The sequence below is a fragment of the Acomys minous genome (genome assembly GCF_964271855.1).
Source record: "Acomys minous genome assembly, chromosome: 5".
Lineage (NCBI taxonomy): Eukaryota > Metazoa > Chordata > Mammalia > Rodentia > Muridae > Acomys > Acomys minous.
In genome coordinates, this window is record NC_140494.1 from 76,463,483 (window position 1) to 76,479,239 (window position 15,757).

Consider the following 15,757-nt stretch of genomic DNA (forward strand, 5'->3'; position numbering starts at 1 on the left):
AATGCTTTCTGAGTTAGAAATGCTTATTTGAAATAGAGCTTTTATTTATAATTAAGTGATTTTTTTTTTTGTTCCCAATTACCATGGGGCATGTGTTTCAGTAGTTAGAAGGGTCTGTGTTATTTGCTGCTGTGAGTAAAAAATAACTATTTTTTTTCTATTGTATATACAGAAATATGATGAACTGGAAGAGTATCTCAACTCCGCGGATTATTTTCAAGATGAGAAGTTTGATTTATAGCGTACTCCTTCAGAGAAGATTTTGTAAATTTCTGTAAATGTGAAGATCATGAGTTCTGTTTCCCCATATCATGTGATATTTGTTGTATATTCTATGTGTGTCTTGTGCACTCCTCTGATTTCCGTGAAGTGCCACAGTGAAGTCTACTCAGCCTTCTTAGACAGACATGGAGAACATCAGCTTTGTGGTTCGAGGGTCCCTCGGTGTGTTTCAGTCATGTTTCCATGCTTTTCCCACAGATGACCAGCAGCTGAGTGTGCTATCATGTCCCGTCAGGCTAGTAGAAATAGGCTGCATTAAACTATACTTTGACTGACCTGAAGATGGCTCCGTCAGCATAGTGCTTGCTTTATGTAAACAAGGACTTGAATTCAGTCCCAGGGCTATATTTAAAATAAAAGCCAGAAATGATTGCATGTACTTGTTATCCTCACACTGGGGAGACAAAGACGAGGCTTGTTGGCCAGGCAGCCAGCCTAGTCATGCCAGCGAGAGACCTTGTCTCAAAAAACAAGACTGATGGTTCTTGTGATTGGCACCCAAGGCTATCCTGTGAGCTCAACATGCACGCAGAGACAAAGGTATATGTGCCCATACATGTGTGCAACCACACACATGCATCTTCATATCAATGCTATATACGCATGTGTATACACATGTATAGTGAAACTCATACTTTATTATGTGTTATTGTACCCCTTGGCAATAGTAATAAATGTCTAATTAATGTCTCCTCAATCAGCAAGCCATGGAAGAAGCTTCAGACTACCATGCATTTAGTATCCTCGCCTCAGGATGAGACCACAGCTTCTCTACTCCAGCTGGGGAGGGCTGCTTCCTTCTGCTGAAGTTTCGCTTATAAATAGATATCTCATCCCCAGAGACTTTCAATCCTCAAATTTAGGAACAACTTCTTGATATATATATTTCATGCCGTATAATGTTCTTGTTTCTTGCCATTTTATCTGGAATATATTAATGATTGAGATGATGCATTAATGATTTTTAACCATAACTTTCTCTATGTAAGTTTATAAGTATGTGTTCCAGTCTGAAGATCCCAGAAACAATTCCAGCCAAAATCATCTTAAAGGCTTATTTTTGTGCCTACATTATTTTGCACATTCTGATTTTTTCCATAATGCAATAAAGTATTCAGAGTAAGCTGTGTATTCTGTATCTTTAATTCTTAAAGATGAGACCTGTTCTCCTGTGGCATTTTATTTGCTTTTTTCTTATGGGAAGTGTTTGTTGAATTTAGCTAGCTGTATCTATTGTGTGATTCATGACACATGCCTCTATGTACATATTATACAAGACTACATTTTATCAAGTCTTTACATGGAAAGGAGTTTGTATTTTCTCCAGTACATTTCCATAATTATTGCTATTGGCCTTTTATGCTAGGCAGTAAGGAAAGAGAAGGAAAGACAGGAAGTGCAAGGATGCTGAAGCTGATGCTGACCACGAGTGAGTGTTCAGCGGTGAAGCAGGCGCTTCCATCACATGTCTATTGTTGTCTGTATTTCTCTGGCACATGGGGAACTACTCCTTTACTCACTTCCAGAGAACAAAAACGAAGCCATGTTCAAAAGGTAAAGACGAAAGGGCGGTATCTGAGGGAAGCAAAGGGGGTACTGGTAGGCTATGGGAGGGCATCAGGATCATGGGTGATTTGTGGAAAAGAAGGCAGAGTTAAAAAAAAAAAAGATATCTCTGAAGTATGTCTGATGACCTGCCAAAAGAAAAGAAATGTTCTCATAAGCAACTGGGTGTAATTAACTGAATTTCCTGACCGTCTGTTCTCATATTCAGGTATGTGTGCCCAGCACTCATTCTTTGGATAGTATCGGACCTGCTTAAACTCCAGAACGGGCACTGGGCGTTAGAGCATCCCTTGCGTTAGGCCTGCTTGTAGTGCTACTCACTCAGCATTAAGGCAGTGAGCTCTACGGGTAAGAGAACCTGGACCTGAAGAGTCCTAGTCTCACCCTCCCTAACTACATGATGTGGAACAAATCATCTTGATAAGTCTTCATTGTCTAAGTGAGGAGCTGGATGAAGCTCTGTATTCCCAGGAATGTTTGTATATTGAAGGAGATGACATATGTGAAGGGATGGTCTTTAGGTGGTGATTTTTAAAAATAATAATAGTAAACGATGTGCATAAGTAGAATGTCAGTGACGATGCCAACCAAAAATTAAATGGCTGGGATGTATACAGGTAAATGTACAGGAGAGGCACCAGAGAGATGGCTCAGCAGTTAGGAACACTGGCTGCTCCTGCAGAGGACCTGGGCTCAGCTCCCAGCCCTCATGCGGTGGCTCACCATCACCTGTAATTCCATCCCAGGGCACCCAACACCCTCTTCTGGACTAAACCAGCACAGCACTGCACAGTATGGTACGCATACAACATGCAGGGAAATACATAATTATTTTTTAATGCATACAAAAGACACTCTAGAAAGTCCAGAGGAACGTCGTGCCTACTGGAATGTGGCAGGGAAAGCTGTCTGTTGAAAGCTTGCTTCCCAAGCTTTGAATTTATGCTCCTGTCAAAATTACAAAGGGATCGAGGCTGGAGAGATGGCTTAGCAGCTAAAAGCACTTGCAATGTGAGCTTATTACCTGAGTTCAAGAACTTATTACACAATGTACACATTTACTGGAACACCATACCCTAAAACTATGGACAATTTTATATCAGTTAAATTTTGTCTCAGTTTAGCAAACTTACTGTTTCGATTTGTAATCTATGTTACTAAGTGTAGCTTGTTTGGCCAAGGGCTCTATGCTGTTTAAGACCTGGGTTATCACAGGGTATTGAATGAGCAGCATTTTCATTTAAGACTGTGTAATTTTCTTTTACTGGTTGTGACTGCTAAATATGACGGAGAAGTTCTGCTGTCTGCTGAACACTCCTTTTAAAAAATGAAATACATGATGGGCAAAAACCCTTCGCTTTTTAATGATACAAGAGACTTTCTATTTTTCTGCTCTAACAAATACAGCTTCTCCTTTCTCCACATGAGTGGAGAGGAACTTCGTCTCGAAGGGGATGGGAGAAAGATGTTTCCCAAAAAGCTAAAGGTTATACAGACCGAATTAGTTGACTCAAAAGCAATCAGAGATACTGCAGAACGAGATTATTTAAACAGAGCTAACATACCGGATTTGGGGGGAACTTCTGGGATTAGATATATTCTAAACTAATATCCCCAAATCCAAAACGCCTGACATCTGAAATACTTTTGATTCCAAGCATTTTGGATAAGACATATCCTGTCCTGTCTGAGTGTGCCTGTCTCCATTTCCAACTTAACACCTGGGACCTGTGGAAATGAAACAGACTAAAGTAGGCCATCCCCTGGGGGATGGAGCTGTGGGCAAATTTGTCTTGAGATACATTACTCTTGTTCCCCTCTGGCCAGAGCTCAGGTCTGGAGCAGGATCATACTGCGGAACTTGTAGAGTCTGTTGAGTGAATGAAACTGTGTCTGGAGACCTCAGACCCAAACAAATGACTTATAAATTCTAACGTTTGCATCTGTGTTGGTCCTGACTTCCAATACTGTGCCCAATACTGGCCCAGTACTTCCAATACTGAATATTTTTACAAACCACATCATTTGAAGATAAAGAATTAAAACCTAGTTTTCGTTAGGAATGTTTTTGACGTCGCAAGGAACATTATATACACCAAAGAGACAGCTACAGAAAACACACCTTGTACTTGGTGAATTTTCAAAGAAAAGCGCCTTTTCTTTTCTCCTTTCCTCATAAAATGTTTATTTATCCCGGATGATTTGCTCATCGCCTCTCAGCCCTCAGCCTGTTGCCCAAACTGGCCCACACCAATAGGGCCTTTAGGAGACAGCTGCAGACTTCCCTCTCAGCACCTGGCAGTAGCACTTGCTCACCAACTTCCTCACTGTGCTAATGAGCTTTTCCTCCGTGCTCACCCAGCTCTTGCTGGGGTGCTCAGTGGTCTCGTTTACAGCTTATTGAAAACCGAAAATCGTATCCTCAGGAGGGCCCGACTGCAGGCTTGGAAGGGGAAAGATAGAGTCCCTGGCTGGGAATTTTTTTTAGCGTTGAGAGCTGTCCGAAGAACACTTGCAAGGAGACTCGGGAATTTCCCCAGTCTGCCCAACACCGCCCCGCTCCCGCCACAGCACCCAGGCTGAGGCTGAGCCTTAGCTGTCTGTAAAGAGATGCCGTTCTGGAGGGTTTGCCTCTTCAGCCACTGGGAGGCCTCTGCACTCCGTTCCCCGGCGCCTGGCTGCGATTACTCACTCACTGGAGCAGCGGCACCAGCCTTCCACCAGGGAGCCTGAGCTCCCGCCCTCCTCCCCCGTCTGCAGGCTGCTGGCTCCCTCTCTCCCTCTCTGTCTCTCTCTCTCTCTTTCTCTCCCTCTCCTATCGCAGCACAATGAAAGCCTGTGTTTCGCCGTGAGTCCGAGGAGCGGGAGCCGGTGACAGGAAAGCGCTCGGAACAGACCTGAAAGAGAAAGGAAAATACAAGCTACTTTTTTCTTCTTTCCCCCCCATCTATAAAGCGAAGCAGTACAAGAGATAAAGCCACATTGCCTTTGGGAGTCCAGACCCTCTGAGCCACTGGCCGGGCATGGAATGTACAAAAGTGGACGGGAAAGTGGCTGGACATGACTCGGTGCAATTTGCTGGAAGTTTGTAAGTTTGACCATCGTTTGTAAATTACTCTCGGAAGACTTTGTCTCTCTTGATACTGTATTAGAATAGAAGTGGGGGGTGAGGAATTTAAAAAAAAAGCGTAAGTGGGAAAGGGGAAAATGTGTTGAAAGAGCTCTCTCAGTAGCAAGTCACTTCAGACTGCTTTCATTTAAGACTAAGAAACCTAAGAGGGAATCAGGATTTTTGCCGGTGATTGGATTAGCTTGAAGAAAAGAGCACGGTCCTGAAGTCCAATTACTGACGTTGTTAAGACTGAAAAGCTGTCTCCTTTGGGGGAGAAGACTACATCTGAGGTGCCCCCCCACTCCGCACCCCCAGGAGGAGAAAACACCAACACTGGAGGGAGAGAAAGGAACGTCGGAGAAACCAAGGCAGTCTTCCTTGATTTCGCACAGTTTGAACATGACTTCAGAAGCCTTGGGAAACAGTCGTGTTGTTTGTTTTTTAACCTGAGTTAAAGTGAAGGCTGCTGCTTACATAGACCACGATAGAAATGTGTTTCTCCACAGAAACAACCCTAGACATATTTGTTCTTTTTTTTTTTTTCTTTTTTTTTTCTTTTTTTTTTGGCGCAGCTAGGTGAGGAGAGCCCAGGTCTGGATTAGTGGGTCTTTTGATTCCTTTTGCTATGTATTTCTGTCTCTTCCTTGACAATCCCTGAATTCTTGCACTGTCCCCCCGGACTTTGTGTTTGCAAAGTGCCTAGAGGCTCTTGTCAGCCTGGTGGGGGAGAAGAGAAATCTACCAACTCTATCCAACTTCTCCTGAGCTGTCAAATGCAATTAGAGTAAGTTGATCAGGGTTTGTTTCCAACTTCCTCTCTCCAATTGGTTTCTAATCTTTCTCCCCACCCTCTTGTTATTCGCTCCCCTCCCCCACACCTTCTCCACTATCTCCCCACCCTCTGAAGACCTCTATTCATGTGGCCCTGAACACTGAGACCAGCTTTGCCTGCGCTAGCCGCCACCAGCCTCCTTGCACCTCACCCCCCCCCCAGGTAGTAATCATTGTGTCCAACAAGATGGGGGACACAGCGCCCCCGCAGGCCCCCGCAGGAGGGTTAGGGGGGGCTTCTGGGGCGGGGCTCCTTGGAGGGAGCTCAGTCACCCCGAGAGTACACAGTGCTATTGTGGAACGCCTTCGGGCTCGCATTGCTGTCTGCCGACAGCACCACCTGAGCTGTGAAGGACGCTATGAACGTGGTAGGGCCGAGAGCTCAGACCGAGAAAGGGAAAGCACCATGCAGCTCCTCAGCCTGGTCCAGCATGGCCAGGGGGCAAGGAAGCCTAGCAAACATGCTAAGGCCACAGCCACGACTGCCACCACCACAGCCCCTCCACCGCCCCCTGCTGCTGCTCCTGTGGCCTCCCAGGCAGCAGCCACAGCCCCACCACCTCCACCAGACTATCACCATCACCATCAGCAGCACCGGCTGACCAGTAATGATAACAGTGGGATAAATCGAGAGCAGCAGCCAGCAGCTTCGACCCCCGCGGACCAGCGGAACTCCGCCCTGCTTGCGGTAAGACACCTGGTTTTCTCCTACCATTCTGGCTGTAGTCATGTGGCCTTTTGCGAAGGTGGTGGCTGTCTTGGCTTCGTGTGGAATAGGTGGCCAAGCTACCAGTCCCTCAAAGGCTGCTAGGTGTGCGTATGTGGTTGTAAGCTCTTACTATCAAAGTCACCAGTGCTCATTGTCATTGTCCTATGCCCGAAGGGTGTTCCTCACCAGTTAAGAGCCTGGGTTCTCCAGAGGCTCAAAGAGTCCACAGTTTGTGAAAGAAGAACCATACAGCTGAGAAACCCTCGAGGACCGGTCTGCTTTAGTACACTGTCTCTAGTTAGGCCCAGCAAGACATTTCTTTACTTGCGAGTGACCTAGCTCAGTTGACCTATTCACCTTGGCCCCTCCTTCCCTTTCTGAAGTATGCTTAAGCAGAGTTTGTGACTGACACAACACAATGTCCCCACCCTACAGTAAAAAAAAAAAACCCACACAGGGTAAATTCCTCAGCCAGACTTCTACAGGATCTTCATGGGCTCCCCCCACCCACCCCACGCCCCAACCCAGTCTTTATCCTGTACCCTCCAATCAAGCAGTTTGCCTCCCAGCACTCATGGAAGGCCCTGGGAGCTAGTCACTACAGTTCTAGAAGGCACCTTGTCTTCTGCCGCTCCCCGTGTCCCTCCCAGTAACAGCACAGCACATCAAATCCTAAAGCCTGACCAACCTTCTGACTGGAAGTGCTTCCTCAGAGGCACAGACAACACCCCAGCCAGAAGGAAGAGCCTTGAGTCATTGGTTCTTGGTCAGGTGACCCACTGCTTGTGGTGTTCAGGCGCCCCCCCCCCCAACTGCTATTTATGCTGTTAGCCTTTTGGGTAGAAGGAGGAAGCCCAGCCCTGCGCAGGCCAGCAAGCTCCTCCATCTCCTTAAGCTCAGGGACTGCTCTCAGGACCACTGCAGTCCATCTAGAGACAGAGGCGGGAAATGCCTGTGGGAGCCCCACAAGATTCAGAAAGCCCCAAGGAAGACTGGTACTGAGGAGCACCTGAGGGAGGAGAGGGCCCCTTTCAGCCCGCACCACTTCTTGCTCTTAGCCCTGCCCTTCATTGGTGTTTGCTCCGATGGTTCCCAGAAAGCTCTGGGGACTGAGACGCTGTTCTTCTTCCCCATAGGGCACACATTTTTCTTGGGCTGCCCAGAGCTGTGACTCTGGGACAACCCCCCGCCCCCCACGCCCAGGTCCACATGAAAGCTAACTACCCAGAATTAAACTGGCCTGTGCTTTATCCTTGAGTGAAATTATTCAGTGTATAGTGGAGTGTTCAGGTCTCTAATCCTCTCTGTTTCCCACCTGCTCTGTCCCCATTTCTCTCTGGAATCCCCAGCTAAGGGGAAGTTTGTCTCCTGAAAGAGAGATGCTGGGGAGAAGCGAAGAATGAGGTTTGTGTGCCTATGCGTGTCACCAGCGTCTGCAGCCAAAAGTAACTAAATGCCTTGATTGTCCCCAGTAAATTTATAATCTGTCTGCAAGCTTCCCAATAATGTGGCTTTGTGTGCTTCACAATCTCCTGGTGAGTGCTTCTGGGGATGATACTGAGACCCTGGCGCCCAGGCCAGCCCCTGAGGGGAGGCTGATCCCTGCCCTGGGTGGCAAGCCTGTGCCTCTCCCTCCCAGCCTCAGCAAGGAAGGTGGCAAGCTCCCCAGTGGCCCGCCTGGGTTTCTGCTTCTGTCCAACCGGGAGGGAAGTTGATGAAGTTCTCTTTTGCTGGGCGTTGTTAGAGGATGCAAAATGAAACCAACTTCAGCAGTTCTTGTGACTTGGAGTGGCATTGCCTCAGATGTCAGGGGAGGCAGGCCATGGTGTCTGGCTTTTCTCCACTAAACAGTTTGCAGCTGCAAAAGCTGAAGATGTTTGCTGTGCCACCCTTTCTCGGGGACTCTCTTTTCTCTCTCCCACGCACCAACACACCAACCACCTCCTAAAATAGCCCCTCCTGGAACTCCCTCTGTGACTGTAGGAATGAAGCCGGGTAGAAGGTAGGAGAGAAAGGTGGCGGCTCTGCCCTCATGCCCACTCCCAGATGAGAGTTTTCGATAGCATGGGGCTTGGCCTGACACCCTTTTTAGTTATTGGGAATTCCTAATTCTAAATTTGGTGCTTTGTTTCTTTCCATGTCACTCTGGTCTGTGTGGCAACTTCTGTATGAAGCTACGGCACTGTCCCAAGGTGGGGAGGCCCCAGCATTCAGGAGTCTCAGCCGAGCTTTCACTTCGCTTGGGCATCTCCTGTGTTCAGAGCAATGTGAAGGGCCTCGGTGGAGAAAGCATGTCGGAGCCTTCCTTAGTTTTATTGTGTCCACAGGCAGGTTTCTGTGGTCTGGAGGATGTGTTGAATGTAACACTTTACTGGTTCATTTGTGTGCTGGAAGTGCCCTTTGGCAAAGGGGAAAGTGTTGAGCATCTAAATTAAAATATGCATGCTGTGCCCTGACGAAGTTCTGGAACCAGCATACCTCATGCGGCAATGCCTTGGACATCGTCAGTACTGCCTGTCCGGTGGGGTAATGTCGTCTGTGAGGGGTGCTCTACAGCAAAGTATACACTGTCTGGGCTCTTTAACAGCTGGAGTTTGAAGAACAATGCAAGAATAACCTCTAAGTCAGCTCTAATTCTGTCCACCTGAGATCCTAATTCGGCCGCCCTTACTCAGCCCGTTTCTTCATTTAGCTCCAGTCCAGGGGAAGCCCCGCTTCTGTGGAGACTGCAAACACAGAGCCTCATAGAGGGCTGAGATGGCAGGACTCTGAGGCCTTTCTAGCCGCTGGGAGAAGACGCTAGCCACTAAATCACTTTCTGCTGAAGTATGTCTGAATATCCGAAATGAGCTGTAAAACTCCATAACCACTGGGCCATAGAGCCCTTAGGTTAGTTAGCACACCCAGGAGCATGACTAAGCTCTCCTTCTTGCCTCTCCCTCTGTGGCACACACCATTGTCACTAGGCTAAGTAGATAAGTGGTACCAAGGCATTGTCAGCTTCAGAACTTATCTTTTCTCTAATGTGCGGTAGAGGAAAGAGCACAGACCAGGCCAGGAAATTGTCCCTTGATTCGGTGCCTGCTCGATCGCTAACCTGCTGGATGACTGGGGACAAGTCACTTAGCAGTCATCTCTCCAACAGAAGTCAGCTCATCCACGGAAGCACATGATAATCAGTGTTTTGGGAATAGGCTTTGGGAAGGATGGAAAACGAGACAGCAGCATCACCAGCAATGTTGCTGCTGCGCATCAGGGATGCTGCTGCTTTCTCCATGGTCCAGAGAGACCCCCCTCAGCTTTCCTTTGTCTATTTTAAGTGGTAAAGTAGCTTTTATTATAAACAGAAGTATTGACCTTGCAAAACCAGGGCTATCAAGATACAACTACAATATAGCTGTGTATTTAAGTATCTCTGAAGTCTCAAAGAGAAACGTGCTGTGGAGTCTTGGGTGTCTTTCCAGCATAGCCTTTATACCCCCCTGTGTGGACCTAAGAAGCCTTGGCAAGGTGTGTCCCCACAGTGTGTAAGGACTATTAGAAAAGCCGTTTACATAAATGATATGGGAAAGTTAAATGTGTTGCCAACAGTATTCTAAAATGCCAATTCTTAGTTTAAGAAAGTCAAACCAGTTAAATGATTGCCAAGGTTCCCAGGTGCCTTATAAGTTTCCGGTTGACCAACTCAGAATTTCAGGGCTGCACAGGGAGTGGAGAGCAAGTCTGGAAGTCTGAGACTAGAGGTCTACATGACAAATCTCCTCTCTGGGACAGTGAGACTCCCATTATTTATTTATGCAGGCATTATTTCCTTAAGAACAGACCTATTTAGTTTTGCTTCTCCACAACACAGTAATAAAGGGAGATGTCTTAGCTGCCCGGGGCCTTCCCACCTCATGCAGGTAAATGCAAGCAAAGGGTTGCAGTGGAGAGTCCTACACAGGTGGGTGCTCCTTCGAGCATTGTTAGAAAGCTTACATCAATGGCAAGGTGAGGCCATGCACACCCAAGGCTCTGTATTTCCCATAGAATCCATTTGCTTTCTTTGAAGTACTATTATGGCTAAGTACTACTCATCAATTCATATTCAAAATACTCATCAATATTTTTCTAAGTCTTAAACTTTAATGTCTATGACTTTCCTATATCTCTAATCAAGCTTAATAAGCCCTAAGGTGTTAACCGAGCACTCTCAAACATTCTTAGACACAGCAATTAAATATCACTAGAGGTGTGACAGTGATTAATTGATTTCTAAATTTTATTGTTCACTTTGATTCTAAGCATTGTTATTTCTTTAAAAAAAAACAACCTACTAGTAAATTCGAAAACTAAATAACAACCACCCAGTTTTTCTATGCATGCGGACCAAGCCTTTCTGAGTGGATTCTACTGCCTGCTGCTGCCTTCCTCATCTCAGCCCCTTGCATGTGTTCAACATTCACAGACAAGGCCATCCATGTTTAATGAAAACAACTCTAAATTCCTCCTCCTTCATTTTCATGCTAATTTGCTTCACACTCCAGCAAGCTCTGTGGGAGAATAAAGGAGATGTAATATGCTAAAGGCAGGCCCATGCTGCCCCACAGTCCAATGGAGAAACCCCCACTCCCCACCCCCCACACCCCAAACCCCACTACACCCTCCCACCTCCACACAGTGAATTGGCAGCAGAACTTCCCAGCTCTTAGAATGGGCTAAAACTGACCCAGAAAGTTAAAGAGAGCAACAAAGTCCTATGCAGACCTAAGGGACCCAGGGAGCTCCTTTCCCATGGTTTACATCACACCTACACAAACGGGTGACATTTGTCTTATATTAGAAACAAAGACACTAACACTAAGATGGGCATGATGACCCATGCCTCTAATTCCAGCAACCAGAGGCTCAGGTGGGAGGGTTATCATGAGTTTGAAGCCAGCCTGAGCTACATAACGAGTTCCAGGCTAGCCTGAGCTACGATGTGAAACTGTCTCAAAAGACCAACAACAACAAACCAGACTAGGCAGAGGCAGGCAGGTCTCCGTGAGTTCTAGGCCAGTAAAGCTAATATTATTAATCAAAATAGCATGCCGGACACAATAAGTAAGTAAAACATGAGTGCTGTTAGTGGGTGAGAAAGAGATTCAAATCTAGGCCAGGGAAAAGCTTAGAAAAACTATAGCTCGCCTCAGGGCCTGCAAGGGATAAGATGGGGTGTGGGTTGCAGGCATACATGTAGCTATAAAGGTTAAATATTTAGGGGCTAGAGCAGAAAACAGTGTGGTTGGGTATGTAGTAAGAGGAAACGTGGGGTTCAGGCACCCCTGAAAATGCTGGCATTAGCACAAGAGCAAAACAGAAGCTCTGGTCAAATATGGAGCCAGGAAGGAGCAGAGGAGTCTAGCGCTCTGAAGCAACACAAATCCTTCATGTGCTTAAAGACAAGTATTGCCTCCGCCTCCAGCCGCCTCTTCTCAGGGCACACAGCCTAAGTGCTGTGTTCTCCGACCCTCAGGTCCCCAAGGCTGCTTAATGCTTCGCTGTTTACACACTTCCCCATTCACGGTGAGTTATATACAGCATGACAGGGCCTTTGGCACTGAGAGCAGAGAGATTTTTTTAAAGCACCCTGGCTAGACGGAGAGGAGAAACTGAAAGGAGAGAGCCGAGAGCCAGCCCTGCCTAGACCTCTCCAGTTGCAAGCAAGGTCTGTCCTGTTGACTTAATAGCTCTCCTGATGGGCAGGTGGAGTCTTCAAGCAACTGAGTTGTTTTGTGCCCTGGTTTGAAAATATCTTGTTGATTAAAAGAAGCATTTGGGCTGGGCAGTGGTGACGCACGCCTTTAATCCCAGCACTCGGGAGGCAGAGGCAGGCGGATCTTTGTGAGTTCGAGGCCAGCCTGGTCTACAAAGTGAGTCAGGACAGTTGAGAACATCAAGGAACCCTGTTTCAAAAAACAAACAAAACAAAACCAAAGGAAGAAGCATTTAGAAAAATGTACAGGACATTGTAACTACGGATAGTTGAGATTTACTTGTTTTCAATATAGATAAATAACTGATCTTTTACTTACACCTTGGCGTTCAACAGACACCAAATGTCCTCCATTCAGCCCTCTTTTGCAGGATGCAGAGAAGGAACAACTGAGGAAAGCCAGTAACCCTGCCCCACTTATTCCTAGCAGCAGACTGGGCTATGACGGCCACTCACAGCTAGTGGTGGTCTTTCCTCCATCTTTGCCCTTCCCTCTTGACAGTAAGGGGCAGGCGTGAAACAATAAGTGCCTGAAGAGACATGTGTACATGGCTATAAGGGCTGAGGAAGGCTGGAGTCCAGCACAGTCAGTCACATCCCTGAGGGAGCAGCTTTGAAAATGAGCCAGTCTCAGGACGCACTCACACCCACACATCATGGTCCCTCATGATTTGAACAAAGTTTAGAAATCATACATCAAAATGTAGACCTGAGTGGGTTTTCTTCGCTCTTCTGTGGTGTGCACAACGCTAGGCTTACATCCATGAACAATCTGGGATGGTCCCTGCCCACCCCACCCCCTGCTCCCTTGCCCCGCCCGCTGAGAACTTATTAAAGGTGTGTGGACAGAGGTGGAAATCACATGTTAAAGTTGCATTACTGAAGGAGATAAGTTAGCAGAGCATTTAAGATGAGCCTGGATCTGGCTGAGACAACCAGGGTTAAGTAAGTCACCACTTAACCATGCAATAGCTGTGTTGTCTTGGTTAAGTAAGCAAAGTTCTCCTGGCTCGGTTTCCTTAGGAAGGATGGTAGTAAAACTAACTCCCTACAGTTTGTCATTAAGTGAGTCACCTGCGAGGCTCATGCAGAGGCTCAGTAAACTGTAGTTATTACTCACGTGAGAAACAGCGTGCTTGAGCAACCTCGCCCACGTTCCTAGTCCAGAAGTGCAACAGACATCCATGCAGGGCCATGGCCTTTCTCTCCAGTGTCTATTGAAGTCAGTGCCTGGGCCTGTGCTGCTTTGTTTCCCTCCATGATGTAGTTTGTCATTGTTACCTGGAATCAGTTACATATTGGTAGGATGTATTTAACACCCTTGTTGAGCTGTTGAGAACAAGGCCTAACAATACATTGGACTCAACAAATCCAACTCAAACTTGCCTGGAGTAAGTACCTTCTGGACTGTATGCTAATAGAGTAGGTTCTGAGCCCCAAGTGTGCCTGTACAGTGTGTGCATAGTGAGTAAATGAGTATTTAAATTATCTACTGAGATTCTGAATCCTTTGAAGGGACTAACCTAAACCTAATCATTTTACTAAATTTTTAATTCAAATTAGCAAATAGTTCTAAAAATAAATCCAGTCACAGAGTTAAAAAATGGTTGGAAGGCCCTTGCTGTAGAGAATTTATGCTTCTGCAAGCAGATTCTTGTCAAGGAATTCGTTAGCTCAGTATGCAAGTGAACAGGCAACATAAGCCTGCCGACATCGCAACCTTGAGCAGATCGCATTCAGAGTCCTTTAGCCCAATATGGTCCCTGGCTTTGAACCTTTCCTTTGCTCAGTGCCTCCTAAAACGCGCCTTTCTGTAAGAAACGTTAAAAAAAGATGCTGCCAAGACTTCAAGGCAAGGTTAGTGCTAGCAGTTCTTAGCCAAAGCAGGGTGCGCTGACAGAGAAGCGATGACAAAGAAAAGCATGGTCTCTGCTCGTTGGTGGGTAATGCTTGGGCTAGGATGCTTTCTTGGTTCTAACTCAAAGAATGCGGTCAAAGTTGTGTTTCTTGATTTGTTTGTTCCTGCCATGTAAGCTGAGATCCTGATTAGCTTTCTCAAAGATAATGATGCTAAAAATCAAAAAACAAAAAACAACAACAACAACAAAAAACCGGGAACATCAAATTCAGGTGGGCTTACTAGGTTCTAGGTTTCATTTTGGTTTTCCGTGGTGTTCTTGTTTTCTGAGTCGTCCAAGCAGGTCTCAATGGGATATGGAATCATTAACATTTCTTCTGCTGGAAACATGCCTGAGTTCCATTAGTGGATCTTACCCAGCACACTAAGCAGTCTCACCCATGCGAAGCCCTGACTCGGAATCCCATGGTCTTAGCAGTATTTGTCGGGTACTCTTGATGGGTTTCAGCTGAACGTTCATTACTTGTCTTTAAAAAAAAAAGTTGAGGCTGAGGAGATGACTCAGTTGATAAGGTGTTCACTGAGCAAGCATCAAGACCAGAGTTCAATTCCCCAGCACTTAGAAGAGAAGGCAGGTGTGCTGGCCCAAGCTTGTAGTTTTCCTGCTGAGGATAGGGTGAGAGGAACACCCCAAGAATTTACTTACTCTCCTTCTCACTCGGTGAGTTCCAGCGAGACACTTTTTCTCCAAAACCAAAGTAGATGGCATACATAACTTGCACACACTCGTGTGCACCCTCACAGACACACATCCGTTCTTATTCGCATGAAGTTTAAACAAAAGTCTGCTAACAGCTGTCAGGATATACAGAGTAATCTCTCAAAGTCAAAGTCATGACAACCAAGTAGGGTATGAAGAACTGGGACTTAACAGGGTCCCTATACATTGAACTGGGTCTTTGATATGGTGATTGCTATACTTAGGTATAACTTGTTCATCTCAGGGGACCTCTAGAATCTAAGACATAAAAAGTAAAGCATGTTTTGGATTAGCTGCTGAGAAGTCAAATGTTTGGTTATGGCCGTGGTTCACCTAAGTGCTAAACCGTCTATGCTTGGCACATCTGATCGCCACACAGCACCGTGTAATTCAGACACAGTGAAGCGTGTCTGCTGGCATTCTCCCACTCCGTTGTCTTACAGAGCAGCACAGAGAAAGCACAGGGGATAGACGTGAGGGTAAACAGGAAAGAGCAGCAGCCCTTGTGATGAAGCAACAGAAGCAACCCAGTTAGTAAAGTTTGGGTCTAAGCCCCAAGTGTTGCACCAGTGTGCTCCCTTTCCTGGCTTAGATTCTGTGCATGTGGATCTGTTTGCAAGCTCAGTCCCCCAGAGAGAGTGTCTGAGCTGTCTTTGTGCTAAATTAAACATTGGTTTTTCTCCTTGGGAACCTGATCTTCCATAGGCCAGGCAGCAATCTCTTTCTGAGAGAGCCCCAGCCAGCCATTTCCCGCAGGAACACACTGGCTGGGGAGCCCTTTCTCTTGCTGTCTTCTTAGCTTGTGTGTGTGTGTGTGTGTGTGTGTGTGTGTGTGTGTGTGTGTGTGTGTGTGTTGCAGGGGAGTTGCTTTGTCTAACTAGCTCCAGAGGCTCTGAGAGCAA

The 15,757-nt window shown here is 46.4% G+C and overlaps 2 protein-coding genes across 4 annotated transcripts in view; both read left to right on the top strand.

The window, feature by feature from the left end:
- CCDC82 (coiled-coil domain containing 82) overlaps positions 1-1,405 on the top strand; it is a 31,685-nt gene extending 30,280 nt beyond the window's left edge. For all 3 annotated transcript variants that reach the window (XM_084783559.1, XM_084783557.1, XM_084783558.1), the window contains one exon: positions 173-1,405. In XM_084783559.1, the coding sequence (XP_084639685.1) occupies positions 173-241 (69 nt within the window). In that variant the 3' untranslated portion in view covers positions 242-1,405. The remainder of the gene's footprint in view (positions 1-172) is intronic.
- Positions 1,406-4,403: 2,998 nt separating this feature from the next.
- The window catches only part of MAML2 (mastermind like transcriptional coactivator 2), a 321,954-nt gene continuing 310,600 nt past the window's right edge, over positions 4,404-15,757 (top strand). The window contains exon 1 of the mRNA XM_084783550.1: positions 4,404-6,479. Coding sequence (XP_084639676.1) covers positions 5,979-6,479 — 501 coding nt within the window. The 5' untranslated portion in view covers positions 4,404-5,978. The remainder of the gene's footprint in view (positions 6,480-15,757) is intronic.